The 18634-nt window shown below is 42.8% G+C and overlaps 1 protein-coding gene across 4 annotated transcripts in view; it reads left to right on the top strand.

Moving 5' to 3' along the window:
• The window catches only part of LOC145412596 (protein C-ets-1-like), a 550754-nt gene extending 532945 nt beyond the window's left edge, over positions 1 to 17809 (top strand). For all 4 annotated transcript variants that reach the window (XM_080282510.1, XM_080282508.1, XM_080282509.1 and 1 more), the window contains 2 exons: positions 15984 to 16767; positions 17600 to 17809. In XM_080282510.1, coding sequence (XP_080138636.1) covers positions 15984 to 16767; positions 17600 to 17663 — 848 coding nt within the window. In that variant the 3' untranslated portion in view covers positions 17664 to 17809. The remainder of the gene's footprint in view (positions 1 to 15983; positions 16768 to 17599) is intronic.
• Positions 17810 to 18634: the final 825 nt, after the last annotated feature.

Here is an 18634-nt window from a genome sequence, read left to right as displayed (position 1 = left end):
AAGGTTTTCTTTATCATTGTCATAATACAATAGAATGCATCTTCTTTGATTTCAGAGTGTATTGGATTCTGTACAATCCAAGGTAAATTTTGGATGAGTTAATATTGTACCAAAGTACGATGGGTTCAAGTGAATGAATATACGTGGTGAGTAGGAAGCACAGAGTGAGCCCACTTACATGCTCCCCCCAAAAAAATCTGTGTAAGGACCTGAGGTTGTGCCCAGGTGGTGTTTCCTTGGAGGGGAGGAGAGAACAGGTCCGACGGGCCGGGTATCGGTAGCTCCTCGAAATTTAGGGACAATAATGTTAAGACTGATCTTTTTATCTGAGGATAGTAAACCATGAGGTGAGCGAGGGTGCAGGTAGCCGGGTCCGCGTGATGAAGGGCAACAGGTAGGACCTCACCGGAAACCCCATTGTAGGGCTCACCATGCTCCACTGCTCCCGTACAGGCCGCCCACCCTCTGCCCCTGGGGCGTATCCCGCGCCGAACTCTGCACCCCACCTGCCCGGGACACAAGGGTGGGAACGACATCTCTGCCACAGAACACTCGGGCCGCTCTGGTCCCCGCCTTACACCACGCCTGGCAGGACCCAAGCGTTCGCGATGAAGGGATGTATTAATCCCTATCTGGAGTGTCGCTTTTTTTTCAATGGGATATCAAAACCTTCGATCATAAACGGACTGTGTATGAGGATTTAATATTGTGTTTGCTTAACATCTCAATTATGTAGAAGCGCGCCGTCTTGAGCCGCTGGTGGTGAGGCCCCGCCCCGTCCCACGCCTCTCTTCTCCGCCCCTGCCCGCCTCGCTGCGCCGCGATATGCTAGCTACAGCACGGGTGCCGCCTCCCTCACCGCCCTGCTGCTGTCATGCTTGCATAAGCTACTGGACAATGATCTTGACCTCTTCACTCCCATGACACTCTTCTAAGAAAATCGTCATGCGCTGCAAAATTATAGTAGGGTAAGAAGTCCTCGTATTGCAAGGGTTGTTGTACACATTGTCTCCTATCTCCGTCACTCTCGGGACAGTCTCATAAGCTGAGGCATTTAACTAAATTAAATAAAGATGTTATCACACTGCAGATGTTAATCTAATTACGTTAGCAGGTCAAGTCCTCCTCTGAGTACGAACATAATTCCCTTTACTTCCAAAAATGTTCCCCCCTCCTGCCCGCCCGCTCCTTTTTTGTTGGATCAGTCATGGACGGCTTGGTGATAAACGGTATTCTCATGCAGTCTCCACAAACAAATATGGGAATATGATAGTTTATTTCACTTTCGCTTCCAGTAAATAAAGGAAATACATTCGTTAATACCTTCAACTCTGGTGAATATCAGTATCTCCTGACCCAGTGCTTTCGTCACCTTAGGAATCTTAGATTTCTTCCTTACTGGTTTATTTTTCATCAAACACATTAGCGTAGAGCCATACTTTATTAATGCAAAAATTATTGTTGTGTAAAAAATAAAACAAACAACATTAAATAGAATATTAGTATATAACATGCAGACGATAATATGGTAGAAGGTGTATGTGTTAAAAAGCCGGCCGAGCCCTGGCGAATACTGCTTCTAAGGTAGTATCGATGTGGGTAACTAACTATAAGTACGTTTTTTTCCTTACCAGTTTTTTCTCCTTGTTATTCGTTATTATTCACGTTTTGGTATTTATGCAAATTGTAATCCAGTCAATAATAGAGAGGAGAATATTGATGTGTACTGTACGCTATAAATCGCTAAGAAACACATGCTAGAAAGCCCCCTAAGCCGACGAGAGAACTGTCCCTGGACTGCGAATGCAACAGGTGATGAGAAGAGTGCTGAGGGGGTTGGGTCCATTGTCGTTCACCTGGTTGTGTCGTGTCGGGAGGGTTGTGTTGTGTTGGGCAAGTTGTTTCGTGTCGATAATGGACAGTATTCTCGTTGGCTTTGTAGACCTCCAAGGAACTCTCTCGTTAACTGTATGTTTTTCATTTAACATCTTAATATGTCTTTTTTAGATTCTACATACACGAGAGTATTAACTTCTCTACGATATCTTTTATTTTGTGTTTGGTATTACCAGACGATTTCATTTAGCTTGGGAAAGACTTTTCGATTTAGAGGGATTAGATTCATTGACACCATCACTGATCAGGTTAACTCGCAGGCTGAATGAAATCGTCGGGGAACTGCAAAAGTAAATATAGAATTACGTCATGTAATCTTGTACACTTTACAAAATGCATTTATTATTGGTTAAACGTATACTTTACCACAGTCTTCTCACCTGTTCTGCCGTTCTTCTCTAATCTCTTCCCTTCCTACTAACCTATGATTTGCAAAATAGTCGGAAAAGAGTGGGAGGGCGAATCGGTGGCTGGGTCGGTTTGCCATATGTTGTCACATACGGGAGAAGTTCTGAATAGGGTTCGTACCCCATTGACTGCCACTGGGTTTGGTGTGGAGGCTCACAAGCTAACGACTGACCGCAGCAGTCAAGTAACCCCAGAACGAGGTGCTGGCTTGGTGTCTCCTAAACTAACCAGAATGCGACCCAGTGTTTGGCTGAACCATTCCAATCCTCTCACTACGGGGTTTCTGAAAGCCGAATAACATCGTCTGGGTGTAACAATAGTAACAATATGAAATCGTAGTGAAACATTACATACTTCTATACAGTAGCATTATTACAGTACGTCGCTGTGACATCAATAGCGTTAACTTCCTTGACACAACGAAGACTTCTCTTAGATATTCTTGTTATCACTTGACGACTAGATACAGCTCAAGAAGGGCGTCTTTTAACCTCCATTACCACAACGACGTTATTGATGATTTTTCTAGTGCATTTTTGTTACCAAACGACTTATAATGCTCAGGAAGACCCTTTCGTTTGGAAATGGTGTCACTTCACTGCGATGACGATTTTTTCTACTATATTCATGTTATGACCAGCGATATTACTTGACTTTGGAAAGATCTTTAGTAGTGAAGGAGTGAATTTAGGCAAAATCTAAGCTCTTCATATCTGAAAGGCTCCCTTAAGCTGAATGAAATCTTCGAACGGTAGCAAAAATAAGATATGAATCATATAGTTTATCGTTGATATAGCGTATAGCGATATGTGATTGTGGCACAAGTGTAACAGTCAGCATTAGGTCGCGGTCGATTATGGTCCCCTCTAAGAGTTGCTGACGGACAAATAGAGAGCCCCGTTTGTCCACCACATTGTTGACATGAAAACTGTGAAATTCCTGTGGTTATGAAAAACACAGCGTTTCCCGCGAGTCAACAGCGCGGCGGCGCGGCGGCGAGACTGGCCTGCACTCCCAGCACTCACTGCCGCCCGCACCCGGCATGCATTACCGGTATATAGTTTTTCGTTGATATATTTGAGTGTAGGCGCTTGGTGGACCAGTGGTTAGAATGCTACATAAGAATGACGCCTTGCCTTGCGCATATAAACTCCATCTCCAAGTGGTGACTGAAGGCTTTTCAATCAACTACCCTTAAAAGTTTAGATGGCAGGACTTTCCCTCACATCACTAATATCGTCGAGTGGCAGCTAAAATTAAGTACTAAAGTGAAATCATGCCCTCTGATTCATTGGTCGAGACTGACTCTGACTTTCTCGAGGGCACGGGTATCTCTCAGCTGAACAGAATTATCTGGCGGTAGAATTAATAATCCTTTCCCTAAGGCCCAGCAGTCTTCGCACGTACCACATTCTAATGTCGCCTAAATGGAGCCCCACCCTCCAAAAAGTCAGCAATAATTAGATACTTGATCTAAGCCTCGGACACCTGTTCACGGAAGGATTTGTTGCTACTCTTTCTTATGGGGCAGATGGACTATTTAGCGTCTATTTCAATATATATATATTATATATATATATATGTATATATATATATATATATATATATATATATATATATATATATATATATATATATATATATATATATATATATATATATATATATATATATATATATATATATATATATATATATATATATATCTATCTATCTATCTATCTATCTATATATATATATATATATATATATATATATATATATATATATATATATATATTTGACTCTACAATCAAACAGTTTCTTGATCTTTTGGGAGACCCCTCGTAGTAAAAATATTAAAACCTCTCTCAGTTAACCGGTAAAGTGAACACGACCAGATATTTTATTCATAATTTCACCAGACGGTTTTGTTCAACCGAGAGAAATTCCAGCGGTCAGAGGGCGGAAAGGTTCTGCTGACATACATTTTAGTGTGTTTCTCAGAATCAGGATTAATGTTGCATGAATTGTGCTTACTCTTTTTAAACTTATTTTACACGCCGCCCTCAACGCAAATAATCTTCACTACCTTTCACATTCGTCTTTCGCCGTAACCACTTTAATCCTATGACCTGTTTCTTATTTAAATGTTACTGCAACCGGAAAACTATTAAAATTAAGAGGGTACCCTGGAAGTGAATGGTTAAATAAATGCTATATTTTGCCGCACCTGTTGAAAAGTCTCTCTTAAACTGAACAAATAAAAAGTATGCCATCAGACTTAAGTTACATGCTTCTCCTACCTCTCACACTCACACTTCACACTGATCCCATGTCCTTCTTACTTTTCGGTTTAATTAATTCACTATGTGGTTCATTTTTCCTCACCTCTTTTTCTCATTAATCGAGCCTTTCCCTCCCCCCTCATGTTAAGATTGCCATCACCCATTCAGGCCTGCCTCCCCCCCCCTCTCTCTCTCTCTCTCTCTCTCTCTCTTTGTGTGTATGTGCCTGTTTGTGTGTGTATATGATGGATAGATAGATAGATAAATAAATAGATATATAATTGTTTGTTTTGCGTTTTCTCACCTGGCCTCACCTCTCACCTGCCACTCCTAACCTCACTCCTGCCCCTGCCGGAACTCGCCGCCATCATTTTCCGAAGGATTTCCGTAAACTTGGACATCCGGGGCGCACCTCACCGCATCCTTCCTCTCCCCCTCTCTCTCTCTCTCTCTCCCTCCCTCCCTCCCTCCCTCCCTCCCTTCCTCCTCCTCCTCCTCCTCCTCCTCCTCCTCCTGCAGTTTTTTTTTTTCCTCCCGACTTTCATTCATATCTTCATTCGTGGTCATCTTGTTTCTCCTTCCCAGAGTCAGTCGTTGCTCCGTTTGTTCATTCTCAGTCTTGTATAATTTTTGCTTTATGTCGTCACGAATGCAGAAGTGTTAAATTGTATTCTCGATTATTTTAGTATATGGCATGTAAATCGTATCTTGATTATAGTAAGAGTTTGTTCAAATTACCTTAATGCGTTAAAAAATAATATGTTCTTTATTAGTCTTTCTGTTATTTTCAGTAAAATCTTATGTTAGAGCAGCGTCATACAGTTGAATTAGTGTGCTTTCCTGCCATTTATCTGGGTAAGTTTCCTTGGCTGCTTGCATTTTAATGGTGTTTACGCCTCGCTGAACATCCTTCACTGTTCATCGTATGTATTTGAGGTCCCAAGAATTGTTTTCACGTGTCATTTCAGTGTGTGTCATATGTTTTACTGAATGCATACCTGATACAGACGATGCTTCATTTGGCTATTTTTACAGTTATCCTAAAATGTTTCATTGATCTGTTTTGCCCTTTCACGCTTTTTTTTTTTTTTTTTCATATTTTCCTCCTTTTCTCCTCTCCCACTCATGCCTCATCTCACCTTCTCAACTCTTCCTTCTTCCCCTTTTTGCACAGTTCACAACATTTACCTCCATTCTCATTCATCCTGCTTTCCTTCCCCTTCATTCTCTACCTTTACAGTTTACCCTTTTCGTTGTACTCATATACCCTCATATCTTTCTCCTTCCACCTTTATTCGCTTTTCGCAGCACTTCTCACCCTCCCATTCCTTGTCCTCTCTCTCTTTCTCTCTCTCTCTCTCTCTCTCTCTCTCTCTCTCTCTCTGCTGTTCCTTCTCACTTCTTCCCTCTTTCTTTGTTGTGTCCCAGCACCTCTCGCCCGTCACATATTTCTTTTTTTACCTATTACTCATTTCACTGCTTTCTCCCTTTGCCTCTGTCTTGTGTCACCACTGTTTGCCTTCCTCTCATTTGTCTCAGTGCTTGCTCTCTTCTCCTCTCTCCCACTTCACTGCTTTCTGCCATCCCTTCCCTTCTCACCTCACAGCCTCTTTCCTTCCCCTTTCACCTAACTCCTTCCTCCTTTCCCCTCCCATCTCACTGTTTCCTCTCTTCCCCTTCCGCGTCACCTTGCTCCAACCCCTCCTGTTTCACTGCTTGCTCCCCTCCACTGTTCACCTCACTGCTTGCTCCCCTCCACTCTTCACCTCACTGCTTCCCCCTTCCCCTCTCGCCCTTTTTTGCTCCCACACTCCCCCTCAGCTCAATTCTCACCACAGCCCCACCCACCCAACCCTACCTTGCGGCCGCGGCTGTACTCCCGCTTGCGACACTCCAGCGGCAGGATATCCGGTGAGGAGTAGCGTCACTTCCGCTCGTTATCTGGGTATTGGGAGGCTTGAATTAGAGAGGGGTGGTAGTGGGTGTATGAGGGAGTGGGACTGGGAATCATAAAGCTTAGTAACTTTGCATCCCCGATGGAGTATGTAGAACTAGTAGCAAATTCGCCGGGCAGTCAGTTGTTAAATCAAAAGTAATTTTTTCCTTGTGGATGGACTGTGCTTGTTATGTATGACTTTGTCTTGCAACTCTGGTAGTTGTTGTTCTTCATCATTTGGCTCGTGAGTCTTTTAAAATTATGTTATTAGCAACTTTGACATTTTTTATATTTATTGAGCGTGTAACTGGATGAGTAAGGGTATTGCGCCATGACGAGTGAAGTGCTAGAACAACAAATGTGCTCCTTATTTTGTACTTACGCGAGTGGACTACTGACCTGTTATCGATTGCCAAGAATTTGTTTCCTTGGTGTTTTGTAGTGCTAAATTGTTGTTGTTATGTAGTGCTAAATTGTTCAGTGGAATAATATTTACACCTACCGCAAGACAGTCGCGATCCTCAGGTCATGTAGGAGCGAGAGGTTGCTGTCGCTGCAGCGATAACGCAGTACGTTGGTATAACAGTACAGTATGGGGATCTAGAATACTCTGCCATAATTATGAGTGCTCATAGAGTTTGTTAATAAAATGTAAGCTCTCCTTCAGTGATTGAAAATATGCTTTACCCAAAATTAAATTATGCGTGTAGTGGTTAAAAAAAAAAAAGAAAAAAAAAACCGTGAATCACTATAAATCTGAACAATCCGAGTGTTTTGTGTGTGAAGCAGGACCCCTTGACTTTGTTGTGCTATGTCTGACCAGCGGGTGGAGGGAGACCTCTCAAGCGCTGCCCCGCAGGATGGCTCAACCCTCCACTTCAGTAGCATGGAAATATCGTCCTTGTGAGCCACATTATCATTCGTCGGCCACGGAGCTACCAAAACATCCGGTGGAGTTTTCCGTAAGCTGGTGTAAAGGTCCCTCGGGTATCTGCATGCCAGCTCCATGTGACATGGCTTAAGAGACAATCCATAACTGATTGTGATTACAAAAATGAAAGTAAATTACACTGTTAATTGTTTTCAAGTGGCTTACCTACAGGGTAAAAAGTCATAAGGCAGAGTCAGATCCTAGCCTTAAGTTGTAATTTTTTCAGTCATAAACCAGCGTTATTTATATATACACTGGTATATTAATAACATTCTGAACTCTGTTCTCAGTAGCTCACTTCATACATTGTTTGTATTTTGATATGATACTTCAGTTAACCAACAGATGGTTAATGTCAGAGTTTGAATTTATTCCGGATCTATCAAGCAAGGAGCAAAATGATTTCGATATATTTATTTAGACAGAAAACTGTACTTTATTAACTCTTTAATGGTCTTAACAACTGAAGTATTCTATCCCAGGTAACGCCGGACGCGTGTATTTAGCTGAGTGAGTCGTAGGAGCCTGAGAGTTATTCTTGTAGTTTCAAAGTAGAATCGTAAATTGAGATATGTTCCAGAAGAAGAAAGCGCTTTGTATTGTACGTATTAGATTTTGGTCAATCATTTTTATATGCCGTAAAAAATAAGCCGAACCCATCCTGCTTATCTTTTATTATTAATGTCACTAGCTTATGCTACTTTATATGACTGGCATGTTATATAGCTCAGATATCCCACGTACTATGTTCCGAAATGAGCCAACGTGATATCTGGTGCAGTGAGGTGTTAGTTTGACGTGTGGACAGTATCACAACTTTTACGGGTTTATCGGAGTGTTGTAACGTGCAGGTGTGAGGCTTGTGCTGCCACACACCACTCGAAAACTGCTGCCCCGGCTCTTGTGCCCTCGGGATTCCCAGAACAGTACATAGGGTGGGGAGACACCTACTACCACTATTTACTTGGTGATCATCATCACTTTAGCTCCCAGTGATATATGGGTTGGGTAGGAGGCAGAAATAAAGATGAGAAAACTCAGTTGTAGGAAGAGTAATAATCCCTTCACTAGGATGTCGTAGCTACTTTGTATACTCTTAAGTACTATCAGCTAATTTTATTAGGCTTTGGAATGACTTGTCAAACGGGAAAAGTTAGATGTAACCTTCATTAACCCCCCCTCACCGCTAGAAGTCGGCCCTAAGTTAAATAAAACCATCTGGCTAGAGGAAAAGCAAAGTAAAAAATATATCATCGGACTGCATGAATTAAAATATATTTAACACTATTAATCTCACTTTTTTATGACAATACATTCCCTAAGAGGCCAAGAACACTTAGCCGTTACCTTTGTGGATCCAGGAGGTACTTATCCTCAGACTTCGTGATACACTTACTGAGGAGAGTGGAAAGCAGAGAACTAGAAAAGTATTCATAAAGGATTTTGACCAGTTTTTACGACAAACAAGCCTCCATAGCAGTGATTTATTATCAAGAATGATTATGCTTGGTTGGATTTTACACTATAATATTCACTCTAGTTTGGTACGAAGTGTTAGGCAATTGCTTGAGTGAAGATAAAAATATATGCGATCATATACCCAGCATAATCTCGGGAAAGTCTATGAATACAGCCCCTGATGCGACTTTTCAGCGCAAATTTACAGTAGTGTCGTAACCTCGCGTAGTGGAAACAGTGCTCCTCTGCCTTAATCGTCTCCTACCCACCATCACCACGTGCCTATCTCTACACCGGATCGTGCAGTACCTCTTTATTCGATGTTTGTACTGGACGTTTTATTATCTGTATCTATCACCATCCATCTGTTTCTCTATCTCTCTATATCTGTCTGTCTGTCTATCTATTTATCCATCTATCTTTTTTGTCTGACACCTCATCCTGCCAGGGGTGGCTTCGACAGAAGGATCCCCTCTCCCACAACCTACCACTCTCCCCAACATAATCGTGCATACTCTCACACACATTATTTATCCTTTCACCGTGTCATTAGTCACCCCCGCCTTCTCGTTCCAATGACCTTAGTTTTCAAGAGAGTAACATCTTGTAGTGCCTCACTTTCTGATCGCTCCACATGACCGAACTCTCTCAATATTTTGTGTGTGTGTGTGTGTGTGTGTGTGTAATTCACCGGGTCGGTCAGGATCACTTGATGGTCGTGATCGTCAGCTTTTACCCTCCCGGAAGGGAGCTGAGAGCTCATATAGTCCGATCTATGGGCAAGGCTGTGACCTTCACACACGCACACACCCGTCCCCTTGCTCAAGGGGGACAGTAACCACCCACTTCGTCAGTGAAACTTTTCGCAACCTGAGCGAGGCGCGAACTCCCGTCCACCAGTTGGCAAGCGAGAGCGTTACCACTGCACCAGCGAGTGTGTGTGTGTGTTGCGTCAACGTCTGCACAACAAGAAAATAGACATCACCACAAAAGTAGATACTGAAGGTGCATCAGAGAACTCGGTATTAGAATACTCTGAAACAGGCGCGGTGTGCGTGTTGTATGTTAAAAATGCAAATAAAAATGTCAAGCAATACATGCAGTCCTTTACTCAGTAAAAAATAAGTAGACCTTTAAGTAAACGTATTATTAATAATGAGTGATAATAGTGCAGCGCCACAGGTGTGTGCGGTAAAGGCATGGTAACCTTAGGTGAGGCAGAGTCACCATCGACTCTGCTACTGGCATCAACTCCTCCGAACCGCTTAACGACATGGCACGTTATCGGCAGCCTTAGGTACGACTACCTGCCATCAGGCGTGAGAGTAACGGCATCTTCTATCTGCCAGACGGATGATGAAAGGGACCCGGGTACTGCCACAGCTACCTTTCGGCACCACCAGACCTCCTCATAGGCCCTCCACTTGTAGCATGACGACACAGACTACGGGAAAACCCAGTACTCTGACACATCTGTATATCGAGGGTTTAAACGTTTTTGTGTAGGTATTAACGGTTAGGTAATCCTGAGAGAAAATTAAGTTTGCAATCGAAATAAGACATACGGAAACAAGTTGGTGATATTCACCAGTATATTCGTTCTGAACATTCAAGAGTGTAATTCAGCCGTTAATTTGTATATCTTTTTTAGGTCTATGATAGCCGCGTGCCACATGATCACATATTCGCGTAAGAAAGTTGTTATTTGTTTAAAGTCTCTAAGTAAAATTGCTAGCCGTCTCGTTATGGCCTTTGGGGTGTTAGCGTGAGGCGGAGCAGTAAGCAACCACCGTAACAGGGACAGCGAGGCACCCACACTTCTCTGCATGACCTCCCGCCACCCGCCTTCGACCCCTCGTGACCCACCCAATCAATTAGCCAGTTTAGAAAGTTGACATGCCTGGGAGGAGGAAAGCAGAGCCAATCATTGTGGATTTGATGGCGGTGAGGCGGCGTGATGGGCGGTGAAGGTGCGGGGTGCCGACTGCTGTGATCTGTATGACGTGGAAGTTGCAGTTTTATTATTTTTAATAATAAGGAACTTTTGTACTTTTTGTAGTTTGTCTTTCACACATGGTGATTATCGTATATTTGTGCTGAGCAGATCTACTTTTAAGAGTCCATTGTTTAGTTTACTCTAGATTACTTAGGTAAAGAAATACAGTATTTAATAGTAAATGTAGGCCAGTGATTAAGCAGTTTATTTGAAAAACACGTTTCCATAGAGCGTTTTTATCTAGCTGTAGTGTATAGCTGTCGTAGTGTTTGTCTTTGGGCGTGTAATCAGTACTAATTAATATATTGGAATATATTCATATATTGTTAGGAGGTCATTGGCCTCTCCTCCCCCACCCCTTCCTCTCCCCTTCCTCTTGGATCCACCACCGACTTTCAATTGGTGTTGGTGGTTTTATGAACGAGCATAAGAGAGAGGGAATGGCGGCCGGCGAGAGGCGAGTCGGTGCCTTACACGGTAGTTTCCCTTTAATTGGCTGTGAATTAGGTTAGTATCATAATGTTTGGGGCACGACCTCTGACCCCTCGTGCCGCCTTCGTGACCCCGCCGCCCTCAGAACTCCAGTGCTGATTCTTGGTGCCGTTCAAGTGCCACCCGCCGCTCACCACTGCCGCCACACCAACTTTCTGCGACCACACAACTCACTGCCACCACACCACTTGCTTCCACCCTACTCACTGCCACCACACCACTTGCTTCCACCCTACTCACTGCCACCAGCATTCACTGTCACCACACAGTTCACTGTCACCACACCGTTCACTGTCACCACACCATTCACTGTCACCACACAGCTCACTACTTACTACAAACACACAATTCATTTCCACTACACCACTCACTGCCGTCACTTATTTCTGCCACATTCCAAAAATCACGTTTTCGCATGCACTACTTTCCCGGAAGCCTATAGCCGTGTGTGTGGTGTGGAGAGGGGCCGGTTAAATTCTTCATTGACAGGACGCGTGTCCTTCGGCCATACATACGAATCAGTCGCCCTTGATGACCCGAAAAACACTGAGATTGTCTAGTTGAGCTGCCTGCTAATATTAGACGCATGTAAGATGGCCGTTACGATACATGCATACTGCACTATACATATATGCAACGAAAGACATGGAAACTCTTTCATCGAAGTCGATAACAGTGCATGACAGCAACGTGTGTTTCTGTCAGTGTTCATTTTGTCCTTATTGTTTTTATCACTGGGAACTACTTTTTACTTCTCCACGACACGAGGTCGAAAGTAAGCTATTGAGGACTCCCGTCTTGGATATGATAGGACTGTTTTGTTATCTGTGTGAGTTTATTATTTCTCATTATTATTTCTACATGCAGTAAAATTTTTATTGATCATCGACACTTGTCAGTCGCCTGCATATTGACTATGTGAATCGCACAAGAAAAAAACAGGTGTTTGTTCTAAAGTAATTGTTTTCTAGCATTTTATTTCCTCTTTTCTTTTTAAATTAGTTACGATTCGTTTGTTCTTCATTATTTCTCACATGAAGGGCGGTCCAGGGATACTTTTGTTACTACAGTGAATGACGAATTCGTGACCAGAACGTCAAAACCTCGGTAATCTTTGTATCCGCTTAACTGTTGTGTGCCGTGCAGAACTGCATCATCTTCCCCAGATGGATAGTTCATTTCCATCATGCAGTTGCCTCACATACCCCGACTCACCTTAGGTTTTGCCATGTTGACATTTTTTGTCCTGTAAGACTTTCTAATGCCAGCATCCTCTCTCTCTCTCTCTCTCTCTCTCTCTCTCTCTCTCTCTCTCTCTCTCTGTGTGTGTGTGTGTGTGTGTGTGTGTGTGTGTGTGTGTGTGTGTGTGATGGAAGGGCATGATTTCGCTCCTATCTGTTAGTTTGTTTCAAGGATCTCAAAATTGACGAAAAGATGGGGCGATATCTTGTTACAGCCTTTTTTAAGTGAGAAGATTAACTGCTATGGAGCTACCTAAGGATTTAATGACTCCATCCTCCATTCATGTCCACCACACCTGCTCTGAAGAATGCCCTTCTCGGATGGCAGATATTTCATTACGAATTATGCAAATGAAATCATTATCGTGTTCCAATCGATGTACTGAGATGCCTGTGATTTAAGCTCTACAGTGTTCTCACCCACTTATCTGCCAAAATTATTTTCTCATTTATTATGAAACTACTGTAATTACTTTCTCATTTTTCACACATTTACCGTAATAATTCTCTCGTCTGTTGTACCATCACCAATTATCCTCACTCCTCATTCAGCTGCCACATAATTATTCTGCTATATCTCATAGAGCTACCACAATAATTCCCTTCTCTCTCACATCGTCACCAATTACCCTTACTTCTCGTACTGTTGCCACAAGTATTCTATCACGTCTCTTAATATCCTCCCACGTTCCTTGTTCTTCGCCTTGTTTATGTAAATTTCATTCCTCGTTGTGTCTCTGGTTAGAGCATATTCCACTTCGTGCCTCCGTCTGAATACCTCCTTACTGCTCTGTATTCCTCATTGTGTCTTTGTATAAATTGCATTTCCCTTGCGTATGTGTAAATGTCTCTTCCCACTGCACTGTATTTCTTATTGTGTCCGTATAACTGCCTTCTTGTTTAACTTGTATGTGCCTCCTCACATCACTGTATTCCACTCTGTCTCCTATGTAAACATTATGTTTCTGTGTAAATCGCTTCTAGCATTATTTCTCCATGATTATCAGATATGAATAGTGTGTTCCTTCTCACTACACTGTCTTCCTCCTTGTGTCTCCCCTCACTTCTCTCTCATCATCATCATAGGCTCGTCTTGTAAGCTGTGATCCCTAGCTGCTTGCACAATTAATCTTAACAAATCAATCAGTCAAATGGATTTCAGCGCCAACCGTCGCCCCGAGCAGAGCATTCCTTGTGAGGGAAGACTTTTGTCTCTCTATCCTTTTAGGTTTGAGGTGAAAATTGCTTTTCCTCTCAGGTCGCTCTTTTAGGCTTATCATCGTTCCGTGTGTGTGTGTGTGTGTGTAGTAACCAGGATTTACCCAGCCAGAACTAAATGTAACGAGGCGGTAATGCGCCCGCAACATTAACATGGAAGAATTTGCAGTTTTTCTGTCGTTATTATTCTATTTCTGTTGTCGCTGACAGTAGCAGTGGCGGCGGTGGTAGGAGTGATAGTAGTAGCAATAGTAGGACAGTATCGTAATCATTATGTCACACTGATAAAATGTCGAATTAATATAAACGAAAATCCCATTTCGGCCACTTCAGGTGATTTCCTGGTAACTTATATCATTTCTACTCAATTTTAGAACAGAATATAATGTGCTTAGTTTTAAATGACAGTTTTATAGAGGAATATGTCTAGGACGTAGCCGTCAGATACCACTTACTGTTCTGTACTGTCAGCAACAATAAAATTCATGGTTTGGAGGTTATTCGCGGTAGTTGAAGCCAAATCACTATACTTCTCTCGTCCACGTGCTTCCCTTTATTAGAAACCTAATAGAAGTTTCTCCATATAAATTTTACTTTAGTTATGGGTGCAATGAAGTGGCGTTTGGTTTTGATAGCAATACAAGAAGATGTAAGTGACAGTTGGATATCAAAGCTAGTCAGGCTTCGTGAGTTTCCCCTCCCAGTAAAAGTACATGCTGTAACTTTTTTCTTTTACTAGCTCAAGTGATGAACCTCCAGACTCTATCGCATGTAATTCTGTCAAACAATTGAATTGCAGTGTTGCGGCGGGCATGCTTCTGTAATGATGGCTGGTATGGGTCGGTGCGAATCGTCAGTGAGTCAAAGCTTCGTAGAACAATAATCTGAACACTCAAGTTGTATATGGATAAAAGCTTTATTTACCGTGAGACTATGCCTATGTGTCTGAGCATACCGTTACCGTAGCATGGAGTGAGAGTGGAGGTAACGCTTTGAGCTGCGCCAGGGAGCTGCGAGGTGGTAACTTTCGGGAATGGTTGCCGGCACAATACCTCCATAGGTCAGAGGTCATAACCCAATTAGCAGATTAGAAAATGCACAGGTCGTAAGGTCAAAGTGGCAGCGAAACGACTGGGAAGTAGGTTCTTCTTGTACTCAGAAGCTGCCATTACGTCTGGGAAGAAGTCACGGGGTCCATAACCAACGGCTGTACCCATGACCCAGGTTCGCCCTTCTGCCAGAGGTTCAAAAGGCTTGAGTTAGAATGTGAGGGTGGTCGGGGCATGGATTCAGTGAGCGGGGAGGGTGGTGTGGGCGATGGGGTGCGCAGGAGTGAGGGGCCGCAAGTCGTGGCAGTTGGGTTTCAGCGTCATCCAGGAAGAGTCGGTAGTGGATGGATTCTGGAGCGAGGGCTTTCAACCTCCATTTCCACTTCCAGTCACCACCTGGGTTGTACACTCATAAAAAAGTGTCCCTTTTCCATGTGCAAGCAATAGTATCAAAAATTCAGATGTCAGAGTTGGCTTAGAGAAACGTATAACGATCGACTTTGTACTTCGAGTTACCGTGCCACAAGTTTAGTGGCGGTGTTATCAAGAACATGGTCTGTTGGACCCTGTATGGAGTGAAGCCTCAATTTCGTCACGGTTATAGTGAGTTATGTTCTGTCTTATCAGTCGACCAGTATATCTTAAACAGGCGACAGAAACATATTTGTGCAACTAATTACAACCAAATGATTGAAGAAGTTACGACTGTGAGCAAGTGTATGCGTGAGTGCGGTTAGCCTAAGACTTTTTTAACACCTTTTATAACTGACTGATTCATTTATTCACAATTTTTTTTTTTTTTTTTTTTTTTTTTTTTTTTACCATGACTGACCGAGTCACTAAAAGTGCAAATGATCGTCTTAATATTACAGGCATTTAATCAAGGAAAGTTAACATTTTAACTGCTGTGCACCACTGAACGATTGTATCTTGGTAAACGCCCACCGATTTATTTAGCTGAGGGAAACCATCCTCTTTCAAACGGTCAAAACTGTCTGGAACTACAGCGTGATGATATTTATATATTTGTGACGAATGTATTGCTTTGTGGGTTATAGTCTAATGCTAATACTGATTTTCTTCGCCGGCAGGTGGCTACCCGAGCGCGGAGAGTATGGGCGCCGTGAGTGAGCCCCCGTCAGAGGGATCACCGGGAGGGTTTGTACCCCAGCCTTACCCAGAGGCCGACCCAGAGCCCTACCACACCCTGCCTGATGCCCATCACCCAACAGTCCACTACCTCGACCCATCAGCACACGATTTCTACAGTCTTCATGACAAGTATCGTTTGTCTTACTTCAAGTACCCACAGCCCACACCTACACACAGGTACCCACACGAGTACTCCGACGGCTACTCAACGCCTTATGACCCACCACAGTTTCAAACCGTTCCCCAAGCATTAGAACCATGGTCAACAGCAGCCTCACAAGGGCACGATCTGTCGCAAATTAACAATGGAGTTGGTGCTCTCCCTCCCCATTACTTACCAGCACGTACCGATGTGGCCACACCGGACACGAAGCCTCCTCCAGGCCTTCTGGGCCCTAGCTCTGCGACACTGGGCTACCAGACAGGAACCGGCCCCTGCTTCACAGGATCTGGTCCTATCCAATTATGGCAATTCCTTCTTGAGCTGCTCACAGACAAGAAACAGCAGCAGCACATTTCATGGACGGGTGATGGCTGGGAGTTTAAACTAACAGATCCGGACGAAGTAGCACGGTTGTGGGGAATGAGGAAGAACAAGCCCAAGATGAACTACGAGAAGCTTTCCCGTGGTCTACGGTACTACTATGATAAAAACATCATTCACAAGACTGCTGGCAAACGATATGTCTACCGCTTTGTCTGCGACCTTCAGTCCCTTCTCGGGTAGGTTGCATGTAAATGAAATATGCGCAAATATTTGATCATTTTTTATTCTCTTTTGTACGCATACATTCAGTTATTAGCTAGAGCGACTTTAAGATTGTTTTAGATTATATATTCTGTATTATCAGTATAGTACCGCAATGTTCTTCCTGAGGTATGGCCATATAGAATGGATATGACTCGGGTGGTGAGGAGGGAAATTATGTATAAGCTATATTTTAATGATGGGGAGAGGCATGGAATGCTGAGAAGATAACTTAATATGATAAACGGATTTCTGAGAGGGAAGCAAAAGAGCCGACGAGGGCGAGAAATGGATGATTAAAGAATGCATAGAGATATATATGACAAAGATTGCGCCTTTTTTTTTTTTTAGTCGACATGTTCTCTATCGCTCAAGTGTAATGAGAGTGAGTAAGGTGAAGCTGATGCCGGTGGGATTAAGTCGAGACTCTTGAGGGGCTCTGAAGATAAATAAGCTAATATCTGATTAATTTTACTTGGTTCTTTTGGCTCTTGAAAGTTCTCTATGTACTTTTCTGTTCTTGTTTCTGAATATATATATATATATATATATATATATATATATATATATATATATATATATATATATATATATATATATATATTCAGCCATTACACATCCACTGCTGAACAAAGGCCTCTCCCAACCTTCTCCACGAATTCCTTGACTGAGCCAATCTTTGCAACTTTTACCCTGCAAAATTCATATAGATAGATAGATAGATAGATGAAAACTACACCTTTCAGTTTGTGCAGCATAAATAACATTTGTGGAAGAAATACTAAATATCGTATGTTTTCACAAAAGGTATACACCGGAAGAGCTGCACGCCATGGTTGATCTCAAGCCTGAGAAGAAAGACGATGACTGAAGCTCCAGTTTTGCTGCCCACCTTCCCAGCTACCGTTAGGAGCAGAGGGATCAAAGGCGGGGCAGCACTGACTGTAGGGAGGATGCCTGCCCTGCAGTCATCATGTACCCGCGCTCTTTCTGCTGCCTGCTGCCCACCAACTGTGTGTACATGTAAAGAAAAATTATTATGAATGGCGGATTTGTCGTCTTCTGGCATATATGTTAGTTATGCTATAAAAAAAAAAAAAAAAAACTATAGTATATACAAATTTAGCTTTGTTAAATGGCTGTATCTTCATTATTATGGAGGGAATATTCCACTGTTGAAGTGGGATCTATTTTGATAATTTTATTTTTGTAAATACTGTATGCCATTATTGTCGGGCATTTAGACTAGATTGTACGTGTGTATAGTCAAGAGGTGTGGAGGAGCTCGCCAGTCCCGGCTGTTGCGTCACTGCGCGTCGCTGCACAAGGCTGTCATTGCGCACTGTTCGCGCAGGAGTTCTTGTAACCAGCCAGTTGTACCTGTACTTGTTCTCCGCACAAGACCCGACTGTAATATAATTTTTATTATTTAGTTACTGAGTAGTGTGATTCATGGAGATTACTTATGAGTGCTTTCAAACCTGCAAGTGCTATGATAGTGTGTCAAATTAGAAGGCATCACAGTATGGAGTGGCCGACACAGCATTATTTCTGCTTTCGTGAGCCATTGTAACTTGGTGTCCATAACTTTGAGAAGTTTCTCCGTTCCCCAGGCAGGTCATCTTAAGATGGACAGTGTTTTTTGATGAACCATATTGCTAAACTGCCTGCTTTCACTGTTCATATCATCTCCATCAGAACTTGACCAAGGGATCATTCTCCATCGTGCCTTCCTCACCGAAAGACTTGTAACTCATTAGATGCCTAGCATCTACATCGCACCTTCTGCTTTTCCTGCCTACTTTGACGCCAGTTTACTTTTTATCACGCAGGTCGGTGCTT

Source organism: Coenobita brevimanus, chromosome 93 (genome assembly GCF_032717465.1).
Source record: "Coenobita brevimanus isolate Jiangsu-jjx chromosome 93, ASM3271746v2, whole genome shotgun sequence".
In the NCBI taxonomy this organism is placed as follows: Eukaryota; Metazoa; Arthropoda; class Malacostraca; order Decapoda; family Coenobitidae; genus Coenobita; species Coenobita brevimanus.
Note: the sequence above shows the minus strand (reverse complement) of the source record. Positions and strands in the feature narration are given on the sequence as shown.